At 35.0% G+C, this 24,412-nt stretch overlaps 1 protein-coding gene across 1 annotated transcript in view; it reads right to left on the reverse strand.

The window, feature by feature from the left end:
* Positions 1-24,412, reverse strand: part of GLCCI1 (glucocorticoid induced 1) — a gene marked incomplete at its 5' end in the record, with an annotated part of 71,645 nt that overhangs the window by 29,185 nt on the left and 18,048 nt on the right. Inside the window, one exon of the mRNA XM_032304418.1 lies at positions 16,809-16,895. Within this exon, the coding sequence (XP_032160309.1) occupies positions 16,809-16,895 (87 nt within the window). The remainder of the gene's footprint in view (positions 1-16,808; positions 16,896-24,412) is intronic.

Here is a 24,412-nt window from a genome sequence, read left to right on the forward strand (position 1 = left end):
TAAAATAGTGTTTTCTGAATACTAATGATGTTTCGGTGTTGTTTCAAAACTGGCAAGAGCTTGTACAGAAGAGCCATAATCCCTAGAGATTAATCAAGGCAATTTATAATTTTTCGTTTTTAAAAATAATCTTCAAAAATAAACAAACTAAAATAAATTGAGAACTGATCAATTCTAATCACTCTATTTTTTTAAGGCCTAGAAACATCAAAGTAAGCCAGGAAAGTTTTTGTTCTTAACAGCCTTTAACAAAACCCTGAAAACAAAAAGCACCCATCACAGTATACACCTTACTTTGCCTGGAATACCCAGTTCAACTATGCAACCTTACAGTTTTCACACAATATTGTTCATTTCTGAAATATTATATAGCTACACTGTTTTTGATTCAGCAGAGATTAGGATAAAAGGGAGCCCATCTTTCTAATCATATATATTCAGATTATAAATTTTGTCAAGAACTATGTAACATGAAAGCAAGGCACCCTAAATCATCCTTTGCTTCACAACAAAGTGCTGGTTACAATCACTGGTTACAAGCACATTCAGAAGAGGAGCAGGCCTACATAACAATGGTCAACACTCTCATCTTCCATAGTTTTGCCTAGAATTTCCCTTCTCTTTTTCCTTGGATGCTCAAGAGCCCACAGCCATCCGAATCCAGTGCAAAGTTGACTTTAGAACCAGTAGAAAGTAGACAAAAAGTTGTCTCTGGGAGGAAGGGGCACACACATACACATATATATACACAACCCATCCTACCTCATCCACAGCTCTGAAGCTCTGCCCGAGACAACCTCTGTAGGCCCACATTCCATCACGTTGCACAGAAGTCCCCACTTCAGGGCATCTACCCACCCCAGTCACTATGCTGAAATGCCCACACAACCTCATTTACAAAGGGAACATTACGTTTCACTGACTCGATTTTTTAAGTTAAACTATAGATATAGCTATCTGACTTTGTGTTTCTAAATATTCCATTAGCTACTCTGTAACCTTAGGGAAAAAATTAAGTATGGACCTTGAGTGTATTCTGCTAAGTAAAATAAATCAGCCAATGAAAAATACAGTTTGATCTCACTTATATGTGAACCTCAAAAAAAAAATTCATAGAAACAAAGAGCAGGTGGCCAAAGATGGGATGGTGGATACAAAAGCATACAAATTGCCAGTTACGAGCATACGTTCTGGAATAGAACATACAGCATGGTGACTATAGTTAACAATGCCGTACAGCAATTTAAAAGTTGCTAGGAGAATAGATCTTAAAAGTTCTCACTACACATAAAACAACTGTAATTATGTGAGGTGACAGTTGTGTTAACTAAGCTTATGGTGGTAAGTATATCCATCTATCAAATCAGTACACTCTATACCTTAAACCTACACAAAGTTATAGGTCCATTATAGCTCAGTGAAGCTGAAAGAAAAAAATATTGAGAGGGAAGGAGAGAGGAACCTCTTTAAACATGAAAGGGATTTCAAGCACATGAGTTCCAAAGTTTAAAAAAGCCAGGGAATAAGTGACCCTGGGTCACAAAGAAGAAATAATAAGTGTAGAGAGAAGAATTAGCATAAACACAAAGAACTGACTAAAACATTTGTGAAACTAGATGAAGAAAAATCCGAGACTGGCCCCACTTAAAATCTGAGAACTAGGAATACATTTTATTGTAAATTTTTGTAAACCTAATTAACATCATCCCTATTCATTTGCTATTTCTATCCTGTTAGTTTTCCCCACTATTGTTGAAATTTAAAAACAAAATAAAACAAAACTCAGCCTCAAAAGACTGGTTGAGTACCTTCGCCTCAGACACTGAAAGGGAGAGAAAGATTTCTCACAATGAATTCTACTCCAGAGTAGGTCAGGGAAATGAGAAATCTTAAGTCCAAAGGACTAAAAGCTAGCAGTAGGAAAGGAAGCAGAGTCCTGGGACTTCAGGAGAAGAAAAAAACGAGGAGAGAGCTAGTTTTAAAATAAGGAAGGAGGCACTATGCCACTTGCTTTTCTGTAAATTTTTATGTAAATTATCCCATTCATTTTTAAATAAAAGCACATGAAATAGGTACTGTAATCATCCCCATTTTATAGGCAAGGGAAACTGAGGCAGAAGGTTAAAAAGCTTACTCAAAGTCACACAGTTAAGTGGTGAAACAAATATTTGAACTTAGGAAGTAGAATTCCAGAGTTTGCTCTCCTAACCATTATTCTGTACTGCCTAAAGAAACAAGTTAATAACTTACAGGAGACAACAAAACCCTAGAAAAATGTGACAACAGCTAAACTAACAAAAAGAAAACCCTGAAACAACTATAAAAGAGAATAACCCAGCATTTTTTCTGTAAATACAGTCTGAGAAGTCATGAACTTCAAGCTGCCATTCCCTTTTATACGAACAAAAGGAGTATGTGACAAACTTTAGTGTTTATAAAGATCAAGTGTCTCAAAACAAAGGTTCTGCAGTCTAAAAACAAATTTATCCCTGTCAGTGTTCAAAGAAATTTAACATGCAATAGTGCCTAATCTAACATCAAAAATAAAAATCTAAAACTTCTTATAATCTTTCCATAAATATGAATAATTTGAGTTATTTTCCTGTTTTTTTTAAAGCGCCAATAGGCGAACCCTAAAAAACTAATTGTTATTCGTTCAGCCCCATGAAATGAACACGGGCATATGCACGCACAAACATCCATAACGAACAAACACAGATAGGTCACCTGAGTGCATATCGACCCTTGCATGCCCACAGACATGCCTTAGTCTGCATGTGCAGACGCACACAAACCCGCTAACCCAGGAACAGAGATACTCCCACACACAAACTCATCCTCACAGATATAGCTAGCTTTGGGACTTTTATACATGTAAGTCTTAATACAGAATTATATTTATAGCCACCAATAAAGCATATTTGTCAACAGAGCATGTAAATAACACCAATTAACATTTAAAAAACATTTAGTTCATAAACCTGCTTGATCCCATATTATTATATTTACTTTATAGATGAGGACACATCTATAATAAAGTAAAAATAAAGTAACACATCAAAAATAAAGTAACTGGTGTAAGGTAACTCAGCTAGTAAGTGGCAGACCCAGTCCTCTAGCCTTTATAACCTCTTTCTATTACCTACCAATGCGTCTGGAAGTAATTCTATGTTAATGTTCAACTGCAAGTAATTACCAGTCACTGTGTATTAGCTCATAATCTCAACCACTTGCAAAGTAACTTCCTTTCTTAATGTTGAAGATATTGCAAGATGTGAAACTGAAATAAAGATGAACAAAAATTTGATGAAGCCGTTAACATACTAAGCTACTGATCGGTGTCTATTTTTTTTTTTTTAATTTTTATTTTTTGAAAGATTTTATTTATTTATTTGACAGAGAACACAAGTAGGCAGAGAGGCAGGCAGAGAGAGAGGAGGAAGCAGGCTCCCTGCTGAGCAGAGAGCCCGATGCGGGACTCGATCCCAGGACCCTGAGATCATGACCTGAGCCGAAGGCAGCGGCTTAATCCACTGAGCCACCCAGGCGCCCTCGGTGTCTATTTTTTTGACAAGCAGTTTGTATGACCTTAAAAATTTTTCTTATTGGAGCGAATTTTAAATATTGAAAAGATTTTAAAGCATCTTTCTAATTCAATTTAATATGGGTATAGACAGAGACTTTACTGGATAAATATTTGTATTTTTTAAAAGTTTATCACGTAATTCCCTTGAGTTCAAAGGGATACTCAAAATTCTGCAGACTGTTGTCTTTTAGGTCCAGAGAAAATATTGTTGCAATTATTTCCTCCTTGGTATATTATGATAAAAAATTTTAATACCAAAAATTAACAAAATGTTAGGGCAGAAGGTATATACAGACACTTCTATTTTGCTTATTTAAAAAAGGAAAACCACATCAGTAATATGTTTTTATCACGGTTTGATCAGATGTGAGAAATACCCCTAATCATTTCAGTTACTGCTCCAGATGGTTCCATCTAAGAAAATCTATCCTACTAATGAAAGAAGAGCTTACTGGTGAGATAATGAAGCAACCCATGCTTTTTCTTTATTTCCCCTGAAGGACTTAAGAATGGCAAACCCACCTTTTTCAATTTTTATCAAAATCAGAGATCGTTAAAAAAAAAAAAATCAAAACAACACAACAGTATTATTTATGTTTTCTTGGACTGTTACCCCCTGGGTTAAAGAACAGGTTTGCTAACTGCTTACTATAAAAACTGTGGATTCCCCCATGCTCTGTATTTCTCTCCTGTAATGTGACCTACTCTATGTGTTTGAATCCATTTAGGCTCTTCCCATTACCCTATGGGACTTGATTCAGGAGAAGCAAGGCAAACTTGATAGTCTTGATACTTGCTGTGCTGGAAATAACAAAGTCCATTGTCTCTAATACAGGCATTTCATGCCTTCTGCCAGCATTCATGAAAGAGTAAAAGGCTAATTTATTACACTGTAAGTAGGAAAAAGTAAAATCCAAGACCTCAGAGGAAATACTTCTCAAATGAAGAGAAAGAAGTTTCAGTGAGACAACTTGGAAAGATGGATTTATCTTCCCTACAGATAAGAGGACATAATGGACGGGTATCTGACCTCTACTCTAGATACTTCTACTCTAAATGTTGAACAAGGATGTTAGAGATATACAGTTGCGTTAGAATCAGCCTAAACTCCTAGACATTAACCAGACCAGAAGAAGAAGAAGAAAAAGAAGAAGAAGAAGAGGAGGAGGAGAAAAAAAAGAAAAAAAGAAAAAAAAATGTATGAGAGTTTTCCAGGATCCATTTAGGAAATCTGAGCGAAGAGCTGTGCAAAGTTGTCTTTGGTTCTACATGAGAGGGCTGCCTTAACCCACTGAGCCACCCAGGCGCCCTGAGAAGCCTGCCTTGAACAGTGAACTGACTCAGCAGCTGAGAAACTGAATGTTATTTCTATGAATCTAGAGGCTAAGGAAGGAGTAAGGGAATTACAAACTCAGAAAGACTGAATAGTAGGGAACAGATGTATAGCAACAAGGGATCTCCAGATACTCCATGAAATTACTCTACCAAAGAAAGTCAGTTTTAAAAACCTGTCAAGCCCAGGGGATGTAAAGGCATCTTATAATATATATAAACCAGTCAAGGAGTCATATTTCTATTCCTCCTACCTCCCCCTTTCTCCCTTAAGCTCTAACTCCAGAGGAGTCAGAAATGGCAACTATAGAGTGAGGAAAGAGGTAAGCAAGAAACAGAAGGGGAGGGCACCTGGGTGGCTCAGTCAGTTGGGCCGCTGCCTTCGGCTCGGGTTGTGATCCCAGGGTCCTGGACTGAGTCTCGCATCAGGCTCTCTACTTGGCAAGGAGCCTGCTTCTCCCCCGTCTCTCTCTCTGCCTGCCTCTCTGCCTACTTGTGATCTCTGTCAAATAAATACATAAAATCTTTAAAAAAAAAAAAGGGAGGAGGAGGAGGAGGAGGAGGAAGAGGAGAAACAGAAGAAACAGAAGAAACAGAAGAAACAGAAGGGGAGGTTCCCTGATCACTTCAGAGAAAAGTCCCCCAACCATAGTAAGGCCCTAGCTAGGACAGGGGGAGTAGCTAGAACCATAAAAGCAGCTGGAATTTGACTATTTTAAAGAAACCAGAAAGCATGCTTGCTCAAAGGGACGACAGGGTTGTAAAAGTGATTCTAGTTTGCACTATGGGCAAGAGACAAACTTCTCTCACTCAATAAGGACACTGGAATTTAACATAAAGTCCTTTGTGATTATTCCTTAAGATCTTGGTTGTTTTTCCTACAGTGTAGTTAAGTTCTTTACAAAGTAGATTGTACCTATTGTTTCTTTTGAAATTCTAGATCCTTCATACACTACTGGGTATACAGATTTACTGATCTGATGTTCTTCCATGAACAAATGCAGTGCCACCAAATGCTGATGATTATTTTCAAGATTTCCCTTTCTTCTCTTTTACTCTACTGAACATATACAAATGAAGTACCATAAAAAGTCATGTTAATTAAACTCTTACCATTCAGTTACAGACTCCTTAAACTCTACTTATGCTTTATAAATGAACTTTAAATTATGTTTTGTAAGCAGGAGCCACATTTCTAACAAGTGGAAAAGTGCATTTGTACATTTGCTTAGTTGGGGTGACAACCCTCAAAGGAACATAACTCAAAGGAGGAAAATTAGTATTTTTATAAAGGAAAATGCTTCACTTGGATTAGTTTCCTTAACATGAACACAATCCACAACTTCATGTACACTGGTATCAATCATAATTTCTGATAAATGTATTGATAATCTGCCATTTCTGCTGTAAGTAACCTGCTTTTTTTTCCTTACTGCAAGAATTGTGTGAGTGTGTGTCCTTAATCTACAATCCATTACACTATACTTAAGGCGGGCAGTTTTCCTTTGTCCTATTTATCCTCTTGAAACTAGTGGGCTTTTCCAATTGCTCTTCAAATATAGCAAACTTTCAACCTTTAAAAAATTTCTCTTCCATGATGCTTACAGAATATTCTTACCTCCTGGAACCCCTAACTCGGTCTGTTTTCCATGTTTCTTAACATCTCTTTCATATTTTCAACCTCCTTAACTTTTTGTTCTATATTCTAGAAGATTCGCTCTTCCAGACTGACAAGTCTCAGTTGAGAGTTCTGACTCACTAATTCAGTCTTCTGTTATGTGAATTAAATCTACCAAAGAGTTTGTTATTTTCAATTTCATCAATTTTTGTCACTTACAAGATTTGTCAGTCTTTTATCATTCTGCCTCTTCTTATTCCTTTGCTTATTGCCAATTATTTTTCATTTGAAATTCTTAAGCATTTTTATGTTTAATGGCTTTTTTTGAGAATGTATTCTTATTTCTATTTCCTTGGATGTAAATGATCCCATTTGATGTATCTGCTGTCTCTTGTAGTAACAGATTTCCATACATGTCCTAAAATACTTGCCTGCAAACACACCTTATGTGGGAGTCTTATCCTTTGTGAGCTCTTTCCTGCCATGTTGTTTCATGGTGGCTCAGACTATCCCTCTGGAGTTGCATAGCTCCGGAGCAGGTCTTAAATTAGAAAGACTGGGGCTTTGGTTCCACATGGGTAGAGTTCTATTCCAGATGCCACATGCACACACAACATATGGTTACCATTTCCATTTTTGCATAGCTGCCTCTTTGGCCCACAGGAAAACACCAACAGTGTCAGGTGGAGTTATTTCAGGTCTAGTTTTATGGCCTAGAAACACGGTCCCAGTTCCCTGCTTTATGCAGACAGCCCAGTTCCAATCTCCTACCATTTGCAAGACACATTTGGCATTCTTAAAATGTCTAGCAACCTATACTCTCTTAAGTTTGGCTTAAAAACCCACTTTTTAAGCCCTGGCCCACATGACCTAGGTTTCTGTGAGCCAGACAGCATCAACACCCCCTCATTACTAAGGGTTTCCTGTCTACTCATGGTCTGCAGGGGTTTTGTCTTAAATGTAACTAGAATATAGTTACTTATTTCTTTGAAAAATTTTCACATCACATTCTCATAAACTTGGAGCAAAGTGGAGACAGATTATACAGGTGCTTTCACTGACATTTTAATCTGAAATCCTGATTCACATTATTGTGAGGGGGGAGAGTATGTATGTGACTCAGGAAGAAACGACATGTAGTACTTTTGACTTTGATCCTATTTCAAGGAAGTGGGTCAAAAGTTATTTTTTAAAATAACACAATTTTAGGGACACCTGAGTGGCTCAGTTGGTTAAGCAGCTGCTTTCGGCTCAGGTCATGATCCCAGCGCCCTGGGATCGAGTCCCACATCGGGCTCCTTGCTCAGCAGGGAGCCTGCTTCCCCCTCTGCCTCTGCCTGCCATTCTGTCTGCCTGTGCTCGCTCTCTCCCCCTCTCTCTCTGATAAATAAATAAAAAATCTTTTAAAAAAAATAAATAAATAAAAATAAAATAACACAATTTTAGTAGGCAATTTTTAAAAATATGGCTTTCAATAATAGTTTTGTCTTTTCATAATTTTCTCAAATTCCAATTCTGTTATCTGTTGTAACTATTCTTCTTTTCACTTTTTACCAATGTGTTCTTATTGTTTGCTAGCCTCAGTTATATATATCACATGGCACTTAGTATCTTCAAGGTATACCACAAAAAACCCACCAGTCTTTTACATCTATTCCTTTCTTTTTCATCTTTACTGAGATATAATTTACATTCCCTTAACTATAAGGGTAAAAATTCAGTAAGTTTTAATCACTATTTAGAGTTGTTTGACAATACTCACATTGTACTTTTATAACTTTTTATAACTTTTCATCACCCCCCAAATTTGCCTTGAGTCTGTTTGCAGCATTCCTTCAGCCCCACTCCCAGCCACATGCAACCACAAGTGGGCTTTCTCCCCCTCCTATAAATTTGCCTTTTCTGGCATTTCAAAATTAAATGGACCAATATAATATGCAGTCTTAGTCATCTCACTTCTTACACTTAGCGGGGATTGGCAAGCCACAATCTAAAGGACAAACCCAGCCTGCCATGTGTTACTGTAAAAAAAATTTATGGAACATCCCATATTGTCTATGGCTGCTTTCATACTATAGCAGCAGAGTCTAACCCTTGCAACAGAGAGTATATGGCTCACAAACCCTAAAATGTTTACTATCTGGTCTTTTACAGAAAAAATTTGCTGACTCTTGATTTAGTATGACATATTTAAGGTTCATTCACGTTATAGCATTGTTGATATTCAGTGTATTTTTACTTTTTTGTTGCTGAATAGTGTGTTATTGCATGAATACACCACATTTTGTCTCTCCATTTACCAATCCATGCATATGTGGACTCAGCTATAAACATCTTGTGTACATGTCTCAATCTAGACAGGTGTTCTCACCTTTCTTATACAGACGTCTAGGGAACTGAATTGCTGGGTTATATGCTAAGTTTCTGATTAACTGTAAAAGAAACTGACAAACTGTTTTCCAAAGTGGCTGTACCATTTTATGTTCCCAAGAACACGTGAGGACTCCAGATTCTCTTTATCCTTGTCAATACTTGGCACTGTTGATCTTTTACATTATAGTCATTGAGTGTGTAGGTGTATTTTATGGTTTATATTTGCATTTGCCAATTGACTCATGATGTTGAACATTTTTTCATGTGGTTATCTGCCATCCATGCATAGATCTTTGATGAAATATCCAATTGTCTTATCCATTTTTAAGTTAGCTTGTCTTCCTATTATTGATCTTAAGAGTTCTTTATATATTCAGGATATAAGCCCTTTCAGATATAGGATTTGTTAGTATTTCCTCCAGTCTGAAACTTGTCTTTTTTTAAAAATTTTTTTTCAGTGTTTCAAAATTCATTGTTTATGTACCACACTCAGTGCTCCATGTAATACGTGTCCTCCATAATACCCACCACCAGGCTCACCCAACCCCTCACCCTCTCCCCTCCAAAACCCTCAGTTTGTTTCTCAGAGTCCAGTCTCTTGTGGTTTCATTCCCTAGTGGCGTCTTTTGAAGTATAATGTTCAATTTAATGAATTTGTTATTATTATTATTATTGTTTGTTTTATGGCTTTATTCTTGGTGTTGTAATCTAAAAATGCCTTGCTGATTAATACAAGGTCTTCTATAAGTTTTATAGTTTTAAAGCCTGTATTTAGAACTATGATTCCTTTTGAGTTAGTTTTTTTCAATGTGACAGTCAAGGACTTGTTTTTGTTTGCTTTTCCTTACACGTGGAATATAATTATCCCAGCACCAATTGTTGGAAACACTGTGCTTTCCTACTGAACGGTGTCAGTACCTTTGTGAAAAATCAACTGACCACAAATATAAAGGTTTATTTCTGGATTCACAATTCTGATCTTCTTATTTATGTGTCTTTCTTCTGCTGACTTTATTAATATAGATCTATAATAAATACTGAAATTGTGTGATTTAAATATTCTAAATTTGTTTTCAAAAATATTTTGGGGGTGCCTGGGTAGCTCAGTCAGTTGAGCATCTGACCTTTGATTTTGGCTCTGGTTGTGATCTCAGGTTCTTGAGACTGAGCCCTGCATCTGGGCTTTGCATTCTGCAGGGAGCTGCTTCTCTCCCTCTCTCCCTCCCAATGCTTTCTTTAAAATAAATAAATCAATCTTCAAAAATAAATTCTTTTGACCACTCTAAGTCTTTTGCCTTTCCACATAAATTTTAAGATTAGCCTATCAATTTCTACCAAAACCAAAAAATATGGAATTTTAAAAGGGATTTCAATGAATCAATTTGGGACGAATTACCACCTTAATATTGAGTCTTCCAATTCATGAACAAAGTAAGTCTTTCATTTATTTAAATTTTTAATTTTTTCCAGCAATGTTTTGTTGTCTTTAGTGTACAAAACTTACATTGCTTTTGTTAAATTTATTCCCAAGTATTTTCATCTTTTTGACACAACTATAATAAATTGTTTTCTTATTTTTTGGACTATTCCTATCTAGGATCTAGAAATATAACTGATTTCTATATGCTGATCTTGTACCCTGCAATCTTGCAGAACATGTTTACTAGTTTTAGTATTGTCTGTGTTTCTGCGTATTTTCTAGCAGTCTAAATATAGTTTCTGCATGTTTTCTGTAAATAAGAGTACTTTTACCTTTTTTAAAAAAATTTATTTTATTTTTTCAGTGTTCCAAGATTCATTGTTTATATACCACACCTAGTGCTCTGGTGGTGGGCATTAAGAAGTTTTACTATTTCTTTTACAATATGGATGTCTTTATTTTTCTTGCTTGATTGTACTGACTAAAACCTACTATGTAATATCAGTAGAAATAGTGGCAAGGTGACAGTGGATGACATTGCCTTGTTCCTGATCTTAGGAAGAAAACATTCTGGCTTTCACTGTTGAACTGAATGAATATAACTATGATGGGGCACTTGGCTGGCTCAGTCAGCAGAGCATGCAACTCTTAATCTCAGAGTTATGAGTTGAAACCCCATGTTGGGTACGGAGACTGTTTAAAAAAAAAAAAAAAAAAAAAAAAACAGGGGCGCCTGGGTGGCTCAGTGGGTAAGCCTCTGGCTTCGGCTCGGGTCGTGATCTCGGGGTCCTGGGATCGAGCCCTGCATTGGGCCCTCTGCTCAGTGGGGAGCCTGCTTCCTGCTCTCTCTCTGCCTGATTGTGATCTCTCTCTGTCAAATAAATAAATAAAATCTTGGAAAAAAAAAAAAGAATAGGATGTGATCTGTAGGTTTTTGGTTTTTTCATAAATGCCCTTTATCAGGCAGAGAAAGTTCTTTTTTCTTTCCTGGTTTGCTGAGAGATTCTTATTTTGAATGGTTGTTAGGAGTTTGGCAAATGTTTTCTCTGCCTCTACTGAGATGATTATATGGTTCTGTTCTTTATTTTATTAATATAGTGTATTACATTAATTGAATTTTGGATCTTAATCCACCCTCACATTTCTGGAACAAATCCAACTTGCTCAAGGTATATAATTCTTTTCATATGTGGTTAGCTTTGGTTTGCTAATATTCTGGTAAGGTTTTTTGCTTCTTTATTCAAGAGAGATATTGATCTGCCATTTTATTTTCTTGAGATATCTTTGTCCTGGCTTTGAAGTCAGTTAAATTGGCTTGACAAAGTAAACTGGGAAGTTTTCTTTCTTTCCTATTTTCTGAAACCATTTGTGAAGAATTAATATTACTTCTTTGAATATTTGATAGAATTTACCAAATTTGATTCTGGGATTTTCATTGTGGGAAGATTTTTAATTCCTTATTCCATTTTTTTACTTATTAGAAGTCTATTTTTATTTGTTCTTAAATTAGTTTTTATAATTTGTCTCTAATAACTTGCCTTTCTAAGTCATCTATTTAACTTTAGTTTCTACAGTGATAACATAAAATTGATCATAATATTCCTTTATACTACTTTCAAATTCTGTGAGGTTGGTAGTAATTTCACCCCTTTCATGGCTGATTTTGGTAAACATGTTTTTTTTTTGTTTTTTGTTTTTTTGTCAGTCTAGCTAAAGTTTTGTCAACTTTGTTGATCTTTCCAAAGAACCAACTTCTAGTTTCACTGATTCTTCTCTAACATTTTTCTGTTCTGTTGGTTTCTGCTGTATGCTTTATTAATTCCTTCCTCTGCTTTCTTTTGGTCTTGTTTCCTCTTATTTTTCCAGTTTCTTAAGCTGGAAACTTAGGACTGATTTAAGAGTTTTCTCTTTTTTCTTATATATGCATTTAAAGGTATAAATTTTCCATGAAGCACTGCCTTATTTGCACACACAAATTCTAAGATTTTGTTTTCATTCATTAAAAACTTAAAAATTTCCCTCGTGTTTTTAATTGACAACTATTTGGGGCTTTTTCAGATCTCTGTTATATGATTTCATCTTTTGCACTCTACTGAGACTTGTTTTATGGCCAAACATATGATCTATATGACCTAGAGAAGGTTTCCCATATGTTTGAAAAGAATGAAGTCACTAGGTGGAATTTTCTATATATGTCAATTAGGTCAAGTTGATTGATAATGTTGTTGAAATCTTCTATCTTCTTGCTTATTTTGTGTCTAGTTAGTTGCTCTATCAAGTATTGAGAATGGGGTATTGAAATCTCCAATTATTGGGCGCCTGGGTGGCTCAGTGGGTTAAGCCGCTGCCTTCGGCTCAGGTCATGATCTCAGGGTCCTGGGATCAAGTCCCGCATCGGGCTCTCTGCTCGGCAGGGAGCCTGCTTCCTCCTCTCTCTCTCTGCCTGCCTCTCTGCCTACTTGTGATCTCTGTCTGTCAAATAAATAAATAAATAAATAAATAAATAAGAAATCTCCAATTATTACTGTAGAAACCTTATTTCTCCTTTCATAGTTCCACTTCATGAATTTGGGGACCATTGTTAGATGTATACACAATTTATGATTATTATATCTTCCTGGTGTATTGACCTTTTTATCATTATGAAATGTCTGTCTTCAGTAACACTTCTTGTCTTAAAGTCTATTGTGTCAGTTAAGCTTTCTTATCATTAGGTGTGCTTCTTACAGACAATATATAGCTGCGTGTTGTGTTTTTATCCAGTTTTGACAGTCTCTGCCTCTTAAGGAGAATGTTCAGTACATTTATATTTATTAATTCATACATGGCTGGATTACTTTTGCCACTTTGTTAATTATTTTCTATTTATGTCACACCTTTTTCTATCCTCTGTTCCTCCTTTATTGCTTTCTTTTGTGATAAATACTTATAGTGTACCATTTTAATCCCTCTATATTTTTTACTTTCTATTTTTTCAGAGTTAGTTTCTTAACAACTGTTCTAGGGATTATAATTTGTACCTTAATTTATCACATTACTTCAAAATAATAATTCCAATAAAACAGAAACTATACTCTAGTACTTGTCCATTTCTTTGTCCCTCTTTTGTACTTTGCCATATGTACATTTCATGTATATATGTCATAAACCCAATATAACAGTATTATAATTATTGTTTTATATGATTATACATGTATTTTAAATGTGGAAAGTGAGAAAAATATATTTACAGACTCTTTCATATTTACCCAAACATTTATCATTCTCAATACTCTTTAAGTTCTTCTTATAGATTTGAATTAACATCTGGAGTCATTTCCTTTCAGCCTGAAAAATTTCCTTTGGTATTTGTTACAAGACCCTCTAGCAGCAGGAAATTCTCATAATCTTTGTTTATCTGAAAATAATTCACCTTTAATTTGAAGACCTGTTCTTCTGGATATTGAATACTTGGTTGACATTTTTTTTTCCTTTCTACATTTTGAATGTGTCAAGCTGTAAGGTCTCTACTGTTTCTGATGGGAAGTCAGCCATTAAAGGTAATTATTAGGTCAGTTCCCTATATGTCAATAAGTCAGTTTTGTCCTTCCAGCTTTTAAGATTTTCTCTTTTACTCTGGCTTTCAATAGTTTAACTATGATGTGTCTATGTAGGTCCTCTTTGTGTTTTCCAACTTGGGGTTTGTGGAGCTTGAATCTACAGATAGTTTTACATTAAATCTGGAAAGATTTCTGTCATCATTTCTTCATATATTTTTTAACTCCTCTCACTCTCTCCTCTCTCGGATCTCCCATTATGTATATGTGTATCTACTTAAGGTTTTCTCGCAGGCCTCTGAGGCTCTGTGGACTTTTCTTCAATCTTTTCCTCTCTATTCTTCAAGGAGTATAAATTATATCGACCTATATTCAAATTTACTCATTATTTTTTGCCATGTCAAATCTGCTACTGAGCCCATTGAGTAAACTTAGTTACTATACTTTTTAACTCTAGAGTTTTTGTTTCTTTTTTATAATAATTATCTCTTTGTGGAAATCCCTTATTCATTGAGTCACTATCACCCTACTTTACTTTATTGCTTTAACTACGTTTTCTCTGTTTCTTTTTAACATACTTCTAATTGCTGCTTTAATGCTTTTGTCTGCTAAATCCAACATATGGAGACAATTAGATATAATTTCTAGTGATTTTTTTTAAAGTATAGGTCGTACTTTCTTTTTTCTTTGCATATCTCTAAATTTTTTATTAGACATTGGACATTTTAAATAACACATTATAGCAACTCTAGATTCTAATTTTCCTTGAGGGTGGTGGGTTGTCTTATCAGTTTGTGTTTTAGCATCTTGATGAACTAAAAATCTGTTTCCCTTGTACTGTGTGGCCACTGATTTCTCTACTCCTTTCCCCCTGACCCCATTTTTCTTTTTAAGATCTTTCAAGCTGGTCTCCAGTGTTCACCTTACTTTTTGACTAAAGACTGACCACAGATTTTATTCAATTATCTCAACCCAGTAAGGCTTCCACTCCCAGGATGGGATTTGCATGTAGAATGAACAGTGCATTCAAAGTCTGAACCTTTCACAAGATGGCCCCAGATTTTATTACCAGTAGGCCTGCTTGAATCTCCTCTCAACATATTTCCTAGTTTCCACTAACCAGCGACGCATGGGTGGCTTATTCATTTTCTGCTGTGCATATCTCCAGCCTCCAGTCAACCTGGGATATGTCATGAGCTTTTCAATCCCCCAAGACTATCTTATCTTCTAGAGCTCTCCATAAAATCCTGCTACTTCATGAGTCTGTTACTTGCCACTAACTGGACCACACCTTAGACTAGAGAAGTCACTGGTCCTCCTGGTTACTATTTTAATGTACAACACTTCCTATCAAGTGCTCTCTCTCCAGCAAGGGCTACAAAGATTCCAGTTTTCAAGGCTTGCCCCATCTTGGTTGAAATGCCACATCAACAAAGCTGGGGATAAGGTAGAAGGGATGAGGTACAGCACCAGATAACACCATAAATTTGTGTTGTTCTTATACCTCGAGTTCAGTGCTTTTCATGAATAAAGTCTCCATTTGTTTGGTTGATTTCCAGAGCACTGAATTAGCTGTTTTGACAATTTGTCTAGCTTTATGTTTCCTTTGTGGGGAAAGTAAGCAAATATCTCACTCAGTCATTTCAGACATTCCTTCTTAATAGTGTATATCATGTGTTGCTGTAATCCAAAATTTAACTATGCCAAATCTTGGCTATAACTTTGAGATTACATTTACCTCTGGGATAAAACTGCAAGTTCACTTTTTTGTTATTCATATTCTATGCACAGATGTGCAACTATTTTAGACTAGACATATTAGATTCACTCTCCTTTCTTATTTATTACTTCTGGGAAAAACTCATTTTGTGCATATATGCTTGTGTACAGGGTATCTAGAAAAGCTGAAAATTTCCCTACATCAATAAAATAAAGAAGCTGCGAAAAATGTAGTGTATTCACAGGTGAAATCATGCTAATCGACTATATCTAATCAGTCCAGACACCACAGTATATGAGAAATACTGATAGCCTACAGTATATGAAAGTAATGCTAAAAGGTATGGAAACTATGACATATGAACATACGACATGTGACATATGAAAAATATGAGAGAAATGTCAATCTTTAGTCCAAAAAAAAAAAAATAACATGTTGCTAGCCTTTCAAATATTTAGACTTACTCAATATTGATACAAAAGGCAGAATCGAACTTAGGGGTATAATTTTGAGTTCAATGTACAAAATAAACTAATGACTCAAGCTAAAACAATGGAATTCATCTGGTTCTTTTGCAAAGTGATGAACCTCTCTCCCTGAGAATGATAATAGACTAGAAAACCACATTTTTAAGGAGCATTTATTCAGGAGATGAACTAGATGACCTTTCAACTCTATTCTCCGTAATTTTATAAAAATAATTATCTAAGAATTTAGATGGATAAAAAATAACACTATCATGGAAAATAGTCCAAAGTATGCGTAAAGATTATCGTAATTTAGGTTTTGATAATAAAGGAAAGAGTCAAGAACTATTCCTAAAAAACATGGACTCTACTGCACTCCTCAGTCTCAAAGGGCAACACCATGTTGGATATTACAAAAAAGCTATTAGAAGCAGAAAAAACTTTTCAAAAACAAGAGAGCTTAAGTAAGAACAGAAGATGGCTAAAAGAAACAAGATACAGAGGCTGCTACACACAACCAGACTTCACTCTGAAAAGGCTCAAGTTGAATGGCTGCATAACAAATACTCTATAAGCAATATGAAGGGCACAAATAAGGTAAACTCAGACTTGAAAACAACCTGGAAAGCAACCTTTAAACTCTGAATGAGGTAAGGTTAGCACACACACACACACAAAAAACCATTATATTCAGGAAACAGTAAGATAATTTGCTAGGATTAAAACATGGTATAGGCTGAAAACAGAAAAACTTACCTCTTTTAGTTGATCAGCACTCCCCCATGATGCAGAACGCTGATGTGACCTTTTTTCTGCTCCCTCTTCTGCCCAACAGCTAGGTGTCTTTAATTTAAAAGAATAATAATAAAAATAATAAAATAAGGAACTTTGTCTCTGCTCCTTAATCTCACAGCAACTCAAACATATTTCAAAATCTTAGCACATACCAGTTAAGGGGTTATACTAAATACTAAAATCCCTTAAATGCTAAGACTTTCATGACCCGTGAAATATTTAAAACATTCTGTCATATTCTGATTAGATATGATCAATCTCTGACATCTCTGAGTAATGCTACTCAAAACATTTGTTTTTTGACCTTAACATTAATAACTTAAAGTTATCAAGTCAAAGAGAACTGTGAAGATACACAAATTGGTGCTTTTAAAGAGAACTGCCAAACTAAATATAAAATGGCATTTCTACTAAGTAAAATAGATGGAAATGAGATTAACAGAACTAGCTCAGAAGCAGTGGGATTACAGATGACCTACATGTCAAATATCTAGCGAGCGAAAGGGCTGACTGTACTGTTCTTCCTATATTCAGGAAAGAGTGTTAGCAACAGTATTCTTTTTTTGAAAAACATCCAGCATCTTTAAATGAAAATATAAAATTATAAAAATGAAAAAGGAAAACAGCTAAATCAACTTACTATAATTGGAATCAATACATCTTTTTAAAAAAAGGACTTGAGCTACATGTCAGAAAAGAGAATTGTTTTTACTTAAAACCTCATGTTCAATAGTTCAACCAGTAACAGACACTGTATATACCCAAATGTAACACAAAACACTAAAATAGCAAGACTATTTAGGAGTTGTTTAAAATATCATCCTTAAGATATGAGAAAACAGTGTAATGTAAATTAAGAAAAGTAAAATCACTAAAGACAGACAAAGGATAATGATTAGCACAATAAATATATATAGCTTTAAAAAACAACTATTACATACTGAAAAAAATCAATCCTTATGTTGAGGTTTATGCTATATGGTTTCTTCTGAAGAACCATCAGTTCCACTTGATACAATTCAAAATGCTTGTGAACAACTTTTTAAATAATTACCACCCCTTAAAAGTAATACTATTACAAAACAAAACTAACAATTAAATACTAGTTGAATAAAAACACAAATTGGTTAACCAGTTCAAATACCAAAGCGAAGCTATTTGGTGAAGCAAAAGTTTATTCAGTTGACAAGTTCAAGGGTAAGAGGTATCACTATATCAAATAAGTTGTTTGCAAAAACTAAGTTCTTAAAATTTCCCAAGTTCAGGCCTAAATAAGTCAAACTTCACTGAAAAAATTTAGCACCCCCTCTACCAAGTAGTCATATCTTTAATAATCAACTATTTTAAAATTATTCAGCTATAACAGCTTATCTTTGTCGAACTTTTGAGAATTTATATGCCCTATTACTTATATTTTTCTGCCAAGTGTAAGCATTACTCTTGTCAAAGATCAAATGATTAAGGATCACAATGTTTAAAACTCAAAAGTACATTCACAGAAAATGAGTGAAATTTCTGGTATGTTCCATAATTACTTAATAATTACATTTATAATAGGAATTGTTTTCATTCTATATAACTCTTAACTTTTTCAAAAAACATTTACATAAACTATATCTCCAACTTTAAACTGAGATAAATCAACAGCCACAAAACTTTTACAATTATCTTAATACTACCAAATATGCCAATGGCAAATATAACTACATCTGAGGTCTCTTCTCTCACAGAAGACCTTTTTTCTTCATATTATCATTCTTTTCTTAAAACTGAATGTGAGGGGTGCCTGGGTGGCTCAGTTGGTTAAGTGGCTGCCTTTGGCTCACGTCATGATTCCAGGGTCCTGGGATCGAGCCCTGCATTGGACTCCCTGCTCAGCAAAAAGCCTGCTTCTCTCTCTCCCTCTATCTCTCTGTCAAATAAATAAATAAAATCTTTTAAAAAAAACTGAATGTGAAAACCTACTTGATTATTACAGAGTGCAGTGTTAGTTATGCAAAAGAAATAAAAAACTCACTACAAAGGAACATTTATGCTCCTGAAATCTAGCTAGGGAAATAGGTATTATTATTATTATTATTATTATTTTTGAAAATAGGTAGGTTTTTAAGAGTGTAAAACTATTAGAAGATTTCTCAGTCATGTGGATGCAGAATTACATGCATATAAATTGTTTAACTATATTCATCATACTATCAACTTAATGAAATACTCCCCCCAAAAGTAATTTCATCTTAATCACATCAATTTAAAATAAGTAGTATGAAGAATGCTCTAGTCTGCAAAATATATTCTACAGACTGCATTGTCCAACATAACAGCTACGCTTAGCCGCTTCCAACAGTTTAAATTAGTGAAAATGAAATAAAACTCAAAATTTCAAATGCTCAATAACCACATGTGGCTCATGGCTACTGGCTGCTACATAAGACGGCACAAATGTGGAACATTCTATAACTGCAGAAACTTCTACGGAGAGCAGTGTTTTATGCGTTTAATCACAGATTTTTAACTAGATATTTCAGTCAAAGCAAAAACCAAAAGATAGTTCCTTGGTTTATTAAATCTATATAAAATTCATGCTTGTGAAGTCACAGAAGACGAAATAATTTGTATCTAATTTGTTAAATCTGAAGATTTGAGAAATGTTTTAATATTTAAATCACATAAACAACACAAAGCAGCAAAAGATCCTTCCTTTTATATCAGTAAGCATTCCTTCCAACTACACTGTCCACTGATCTAGAGTAGAACTTTATGAACTGTGCTACTTACAACCTGCTCCTGGATGTTGGTAAGAATATAGGTAAGAGTTTGATGGTCAAATTAACTTGGGAAATACAGTATTTCATACCTTCCTATACTCCATGTACAATGCAATTAGCATTTCAAAAATTCAAATACACTTTCTTAAAACCTGCTTTACTTTTTTACTCTTACTTACATAACCCTGCAACACTTATTTTACAATTATACTTTCAACATCTTCCAGAGGGAGCTTAGAAAGAAATCTAATCCTCAGTGATTCATATTGTATATAATGGCTTGCTTTTCATTCACCACACTTAGGGGATTCTTCCTTTCTATTTGCCTCCACCTAAACTACCAAAGAGAAAGTAAACCTTTGGTACACTTAAATAATGCAGAACCAAAGCCATTTCTAAGACTGGTGACAAAAAGGTAGTTGGCTAAAAAAAATTCCCTCTACATGATTAAGGATACCTATAGGTGAAAAAGGCTATTTTCCATTTTTGCCTCTCAGAATTGTCCAAAGTCCAGCCCATGAAGCTTTCTCTCCAACCCTCAAGGTCCATCTACTACCTCTTCATTTCCTTTATGAGGGTCTCTTTTTCTACGAGTGAAATACACAGAAAACAGTTCTACTGGCACGGGATCACACATTCATTACAATAATTTTTTAAGAGACACTTTAGGTTCAGCAAAACTGAGAAAAAGTTACAGAGATTTCCCATATATCCCATTTCCACCCCACAGGCACAGCTATCTCTCACCAGAGCGGGACATTTGGTACAACTGATGAACTTCTACTGACCCAACACTGTCACCGTGAGTCCACAGTTTACACTAGGGTTCACTCTTGGTGGTGTGTACATTCTATGGACGTGGACAAATGTGTATGTGCTATGTATCCCACCAGTACAGTATCAGAATGGCTATTTTCACTGCCCTAAAAATCCTCTGTATTCTACTTACTCATTCCTCCCCATATCCCCTAATGCCTAGCAACCATCAATCTTTTTATTTTCTCCTTTACGTTTCCTTCTCCATGTAGTTGGAATCATATGGTAGGTAGGGTCATATTTTCAGAGTGGCTTCTTTCAGTCAGTAACATAGATTTAAGATTCTCCATGTCTTTTCACAGCTTGATAGTGCATTTCTTTTTAGTGCTCAGCAATACACTGTTGTCTGGGTGACCAACATTACCTATCTGGTTCACCTACTGAAGGACGTCTTGGATGCTTCCAAGTTTTGGCAATTATGAATGAAACTGTTAACAACATCTGTGTCTGGGTTTTTGTGTGGACAGAAGTTTTCAGCTCCTCTGGGTAAATACCAAGGAGCATGAATGCTGGATGGTGTGAAAAGGTTATGTTCAGTTTTGTAAGAAACCACCAAACTGTCTTCCAAAGTGGCTATCAGTTATTGCATTCCCACCACCAATGAATGGAAGTTCCTACTTCTCTGAGTTGTCATTGTCCTGACTTTTGGCCATTCGAATAGGTGTGTTTTTATTTGTATTTCTCTCATGACAAATGATGAAGAGCATCTTTTCACATGCTTGCCTGCCATCTTTCTTTGTGAGGTATCTGTTAGGGACTTTGGCCCATTTTTTAATCAGGTTGTTTGTTTTCTTAACTGCTAAGCTTTAAGAATTTTTTGTATATTTTGGATAATGGTCCTTTAACAGATGTGAATACTAGATAATTCTGTTATACCTTTATTCAAAAACTAGCAAGAGCAAATGTGCTTTCCTGGTTTATCAATTTCAAAACAGATTAAACTAACTCCTAGCAAGAAAGTACAATTTTTCAATATGCACAAGCCCAAAGCCACTTCTAAAATGCCCCCAAAACCAAAAACACTAATCACTTAAAAAAATTCTTAGAATCTTATTTAAAACTCATTTTTAAATAAAATTTTTTTTTATTTTAAAGTAAACTTTATGCCCAATGTGGGGCTTGAATTCACAATCCGAGGTCAAAAGCTGCATGTTCCACCAACTGAGCCAGCCAGGCACCCCTGATATAAAACTGAAAAAATCTATTTTTTGTACAATTAATCTTTGGTCTTGGAATTTAATGTAGTTTATAATCTATAATAGAAATATGGTTACTGACTAATTATTTTACAGTTCTTAAAGAGATAATCCTTTTTTTTAAAAAAAGATTTTATTTATTCATTTGACAGACAGAGATCACAAGAAGGCAGAGAGGCAGGCAGAGAGAGAGGGGGGAAGCAGACTCCCCGCCGAGCAGACAGCCTGACGCGGGGCTCGATCCCAGGATCGAGCTGAAGGCAGAGGCTTTAACCCACTGAGCTACCCAGGCGCCCCTAAAGAGATGATCCTTAAAGTACTGATCAACCTGGCAAGAAATGAAATGAAGTGAAATTACATGATGATCAGCGATAATTAAGTTAATAATTATGGTGGTAGACTGATTTTAAGTTATAAAAAACTTTATAATACACAATTATAAATTCTTCATTATTTATAAATATATCATTTAGAGATTTGCTTTTTTTCCCCACTAATAAAAAAATGCTTAAACTTTAAAAAACTTTTAACTTAAAGGATTTGGAAAAGTCCATCCTGATGAAACATTAAAAGAAGCACAAAAAAGATGATGATTCTACTATTTTATCCTTTGTTCTTCTGATAACAGTATACAAGAATAGCTTTATAACTAAGTATAAATATAAATTGCTGTTTCACTTGTTAACAAATAATGTACAAAAGAAAAGAGTTCAGCTGAAAAAGCTTTAGAAATTCAGTGACAGCAGCACTTACATGCTCAAATATTTTTATCACACTTCAACTACACAGCAAGTTATGTGCTCATTAGGTTAGACCAGTTTCAATAGTGTGGTCTGTGGACAAGCAGCATCAGCCTCATCAGGGATCATGTTAGAGATGCAAATTCTCAGGGTCAATCCCAGAATTACTAAATCTGGTATTCTTAGATAAAGCTCAGCAACCCATGTTCTAACAAGATATCCAGATGATGATGATGCAAGCTTAAGTCTGAAAACCATTATTAGAGTAAGAATATAAAAATGAATAAGAAATAGGGACGCCTGGGTGGCTCAGTGGGTTAAAGCCTCTGCCTTCCGCTCAGGTCATGATCCCAGGGTCTTGGGATCAAGCCCCATGGGCTCTCTGCTCAGCAGGAAGCCTGCCTCCCCCACTCTCTCTGCCTGCCTCTCTGCTTACTTGTGACTTCTGTCTGTCAAATAAATAAATAAAATCTTTTAAAAAAATGAGTAAGAAATAGATTCTGCACTCAAGGTCCCAGACTAACCATATATCCACTCATTTTTCTTAGAGGCTAATATCCATTAGCAAGTATAATATCAATTTGCATATAAGTATGTTTGGAAATTAACATAAGCTAATGTAAATATCATTTGGAGCCACGTGGAAAATTACATTGATAGGGAGAAATTTTTCATCACTGAGGAACCTTAAACAGTAGTCCCTAGCAAGGGTTAACATGCCTGGTATTTAAGCAAAATGCATAACATTTGCTATCTACTTTAATTGGGCCTCAATATGCTCAAAACACAACTGAATGATAATCTGTGAAGTAATGGTTTGTGACTTTCCAGATTAGTACCAAGGAACTTATTCAGAAGATTTAAGAAGGTGTATTTCTTAAGTTTAAGGTGAGGGGGGAGAGAAGGAGTTGGTGAATTGCAAGTTCTGAAAACAGGAAATACCACAGAAATCAAGTATTGCATCTGTGTTCCATATGATAAAATGAAATAATCTGCCTTACTCTGTAAGAAATGCTAATTTGAGAAAAAGCAATCATAAATGTGCCAAAAACCTTCACAATATTCACGGTAATTCTATTCCTAAGAATTAACCTGAGATGTGCACCCAGAGATGCACTGGAAATACATTAAATGTCTATCAGTAGAGAAATGAAAAACTGTGGCACAGTCTTACAATATAAAATATTATATGGACTACAATCCCACTTTAGTAAGCAAATACACACAAAGAGAAAAAGACTAGAGAGAGACATTTCAAACTATAAATAGTAGTGAGAATTCTAGATAATGCTATGGTAAATCCATAAATTTTTTCTTAGGCTGAATGAGAAAAAAATCAGGGAAAAAAAAGACTTAAAACCATGCTTAGGAATATTTAGTGTCATGGGAAAAGGCTATGACTTATTAAAAAGATTACAAAACACTACCTATCATATCATCTGAATTCTACTTTTAAATTGATTTTTTAAGGGTAAATAATCAAGATATAAAATTATATATATCACATTGTTAAAAAATAGCTATGTCTGGATATTAGCAATACAGGCAACTTATTCTGTGATTTTTTTGTATTTTCTAAATTTTCTACAATGACTACTGTTTTCAAAATTAGAAACAGCATTTAAAAAAATCAATAGTGCTATGCTACAGGATTGGTAAGTATGGCTATATATCTACAATGAGAAAGCCCTCCTAAATTTAGATATAAATGTCAAATCTATTTTGGAAGACAGGTTACCCATAAATTACATGTAAGTTAGAATGGCACTATACATTACATTAGACTGGTCTCTTCTGTGGGGATTAGGGTTTTCTCCAAATTCCAAGGGTCTAAACACAGATTACCAACTATCAGCAATGGGAACAGAGTTAGAGACTTCAGGTAAGCAGGAACATTTTATGTTTAGAGTAACTGAAAAGTGAAGGTCACTGAAATGTCAAATTCTCAGAAATATTAGTGGAAAGTTGTTGATGAAAATACTGACAGGAAGTTATAATTCAGTTCAGTTATGGCTTTCACGGTACACTTTGATTATGTAAGAGAAAAC

This window comes from Mustela erminea, chromosome 11 (genome assembly GCF_009829155.1).
Source record: "Mustela erminea isolate mMusErm1 chromosome 11, mMusErm1.Pri, whole genome shotgun sequence".
NCBI lineage: Eukaryota > Metazoa > Chordata > Mammalia > Carnivora > Mustelidae > Mustela > Mustela erminea.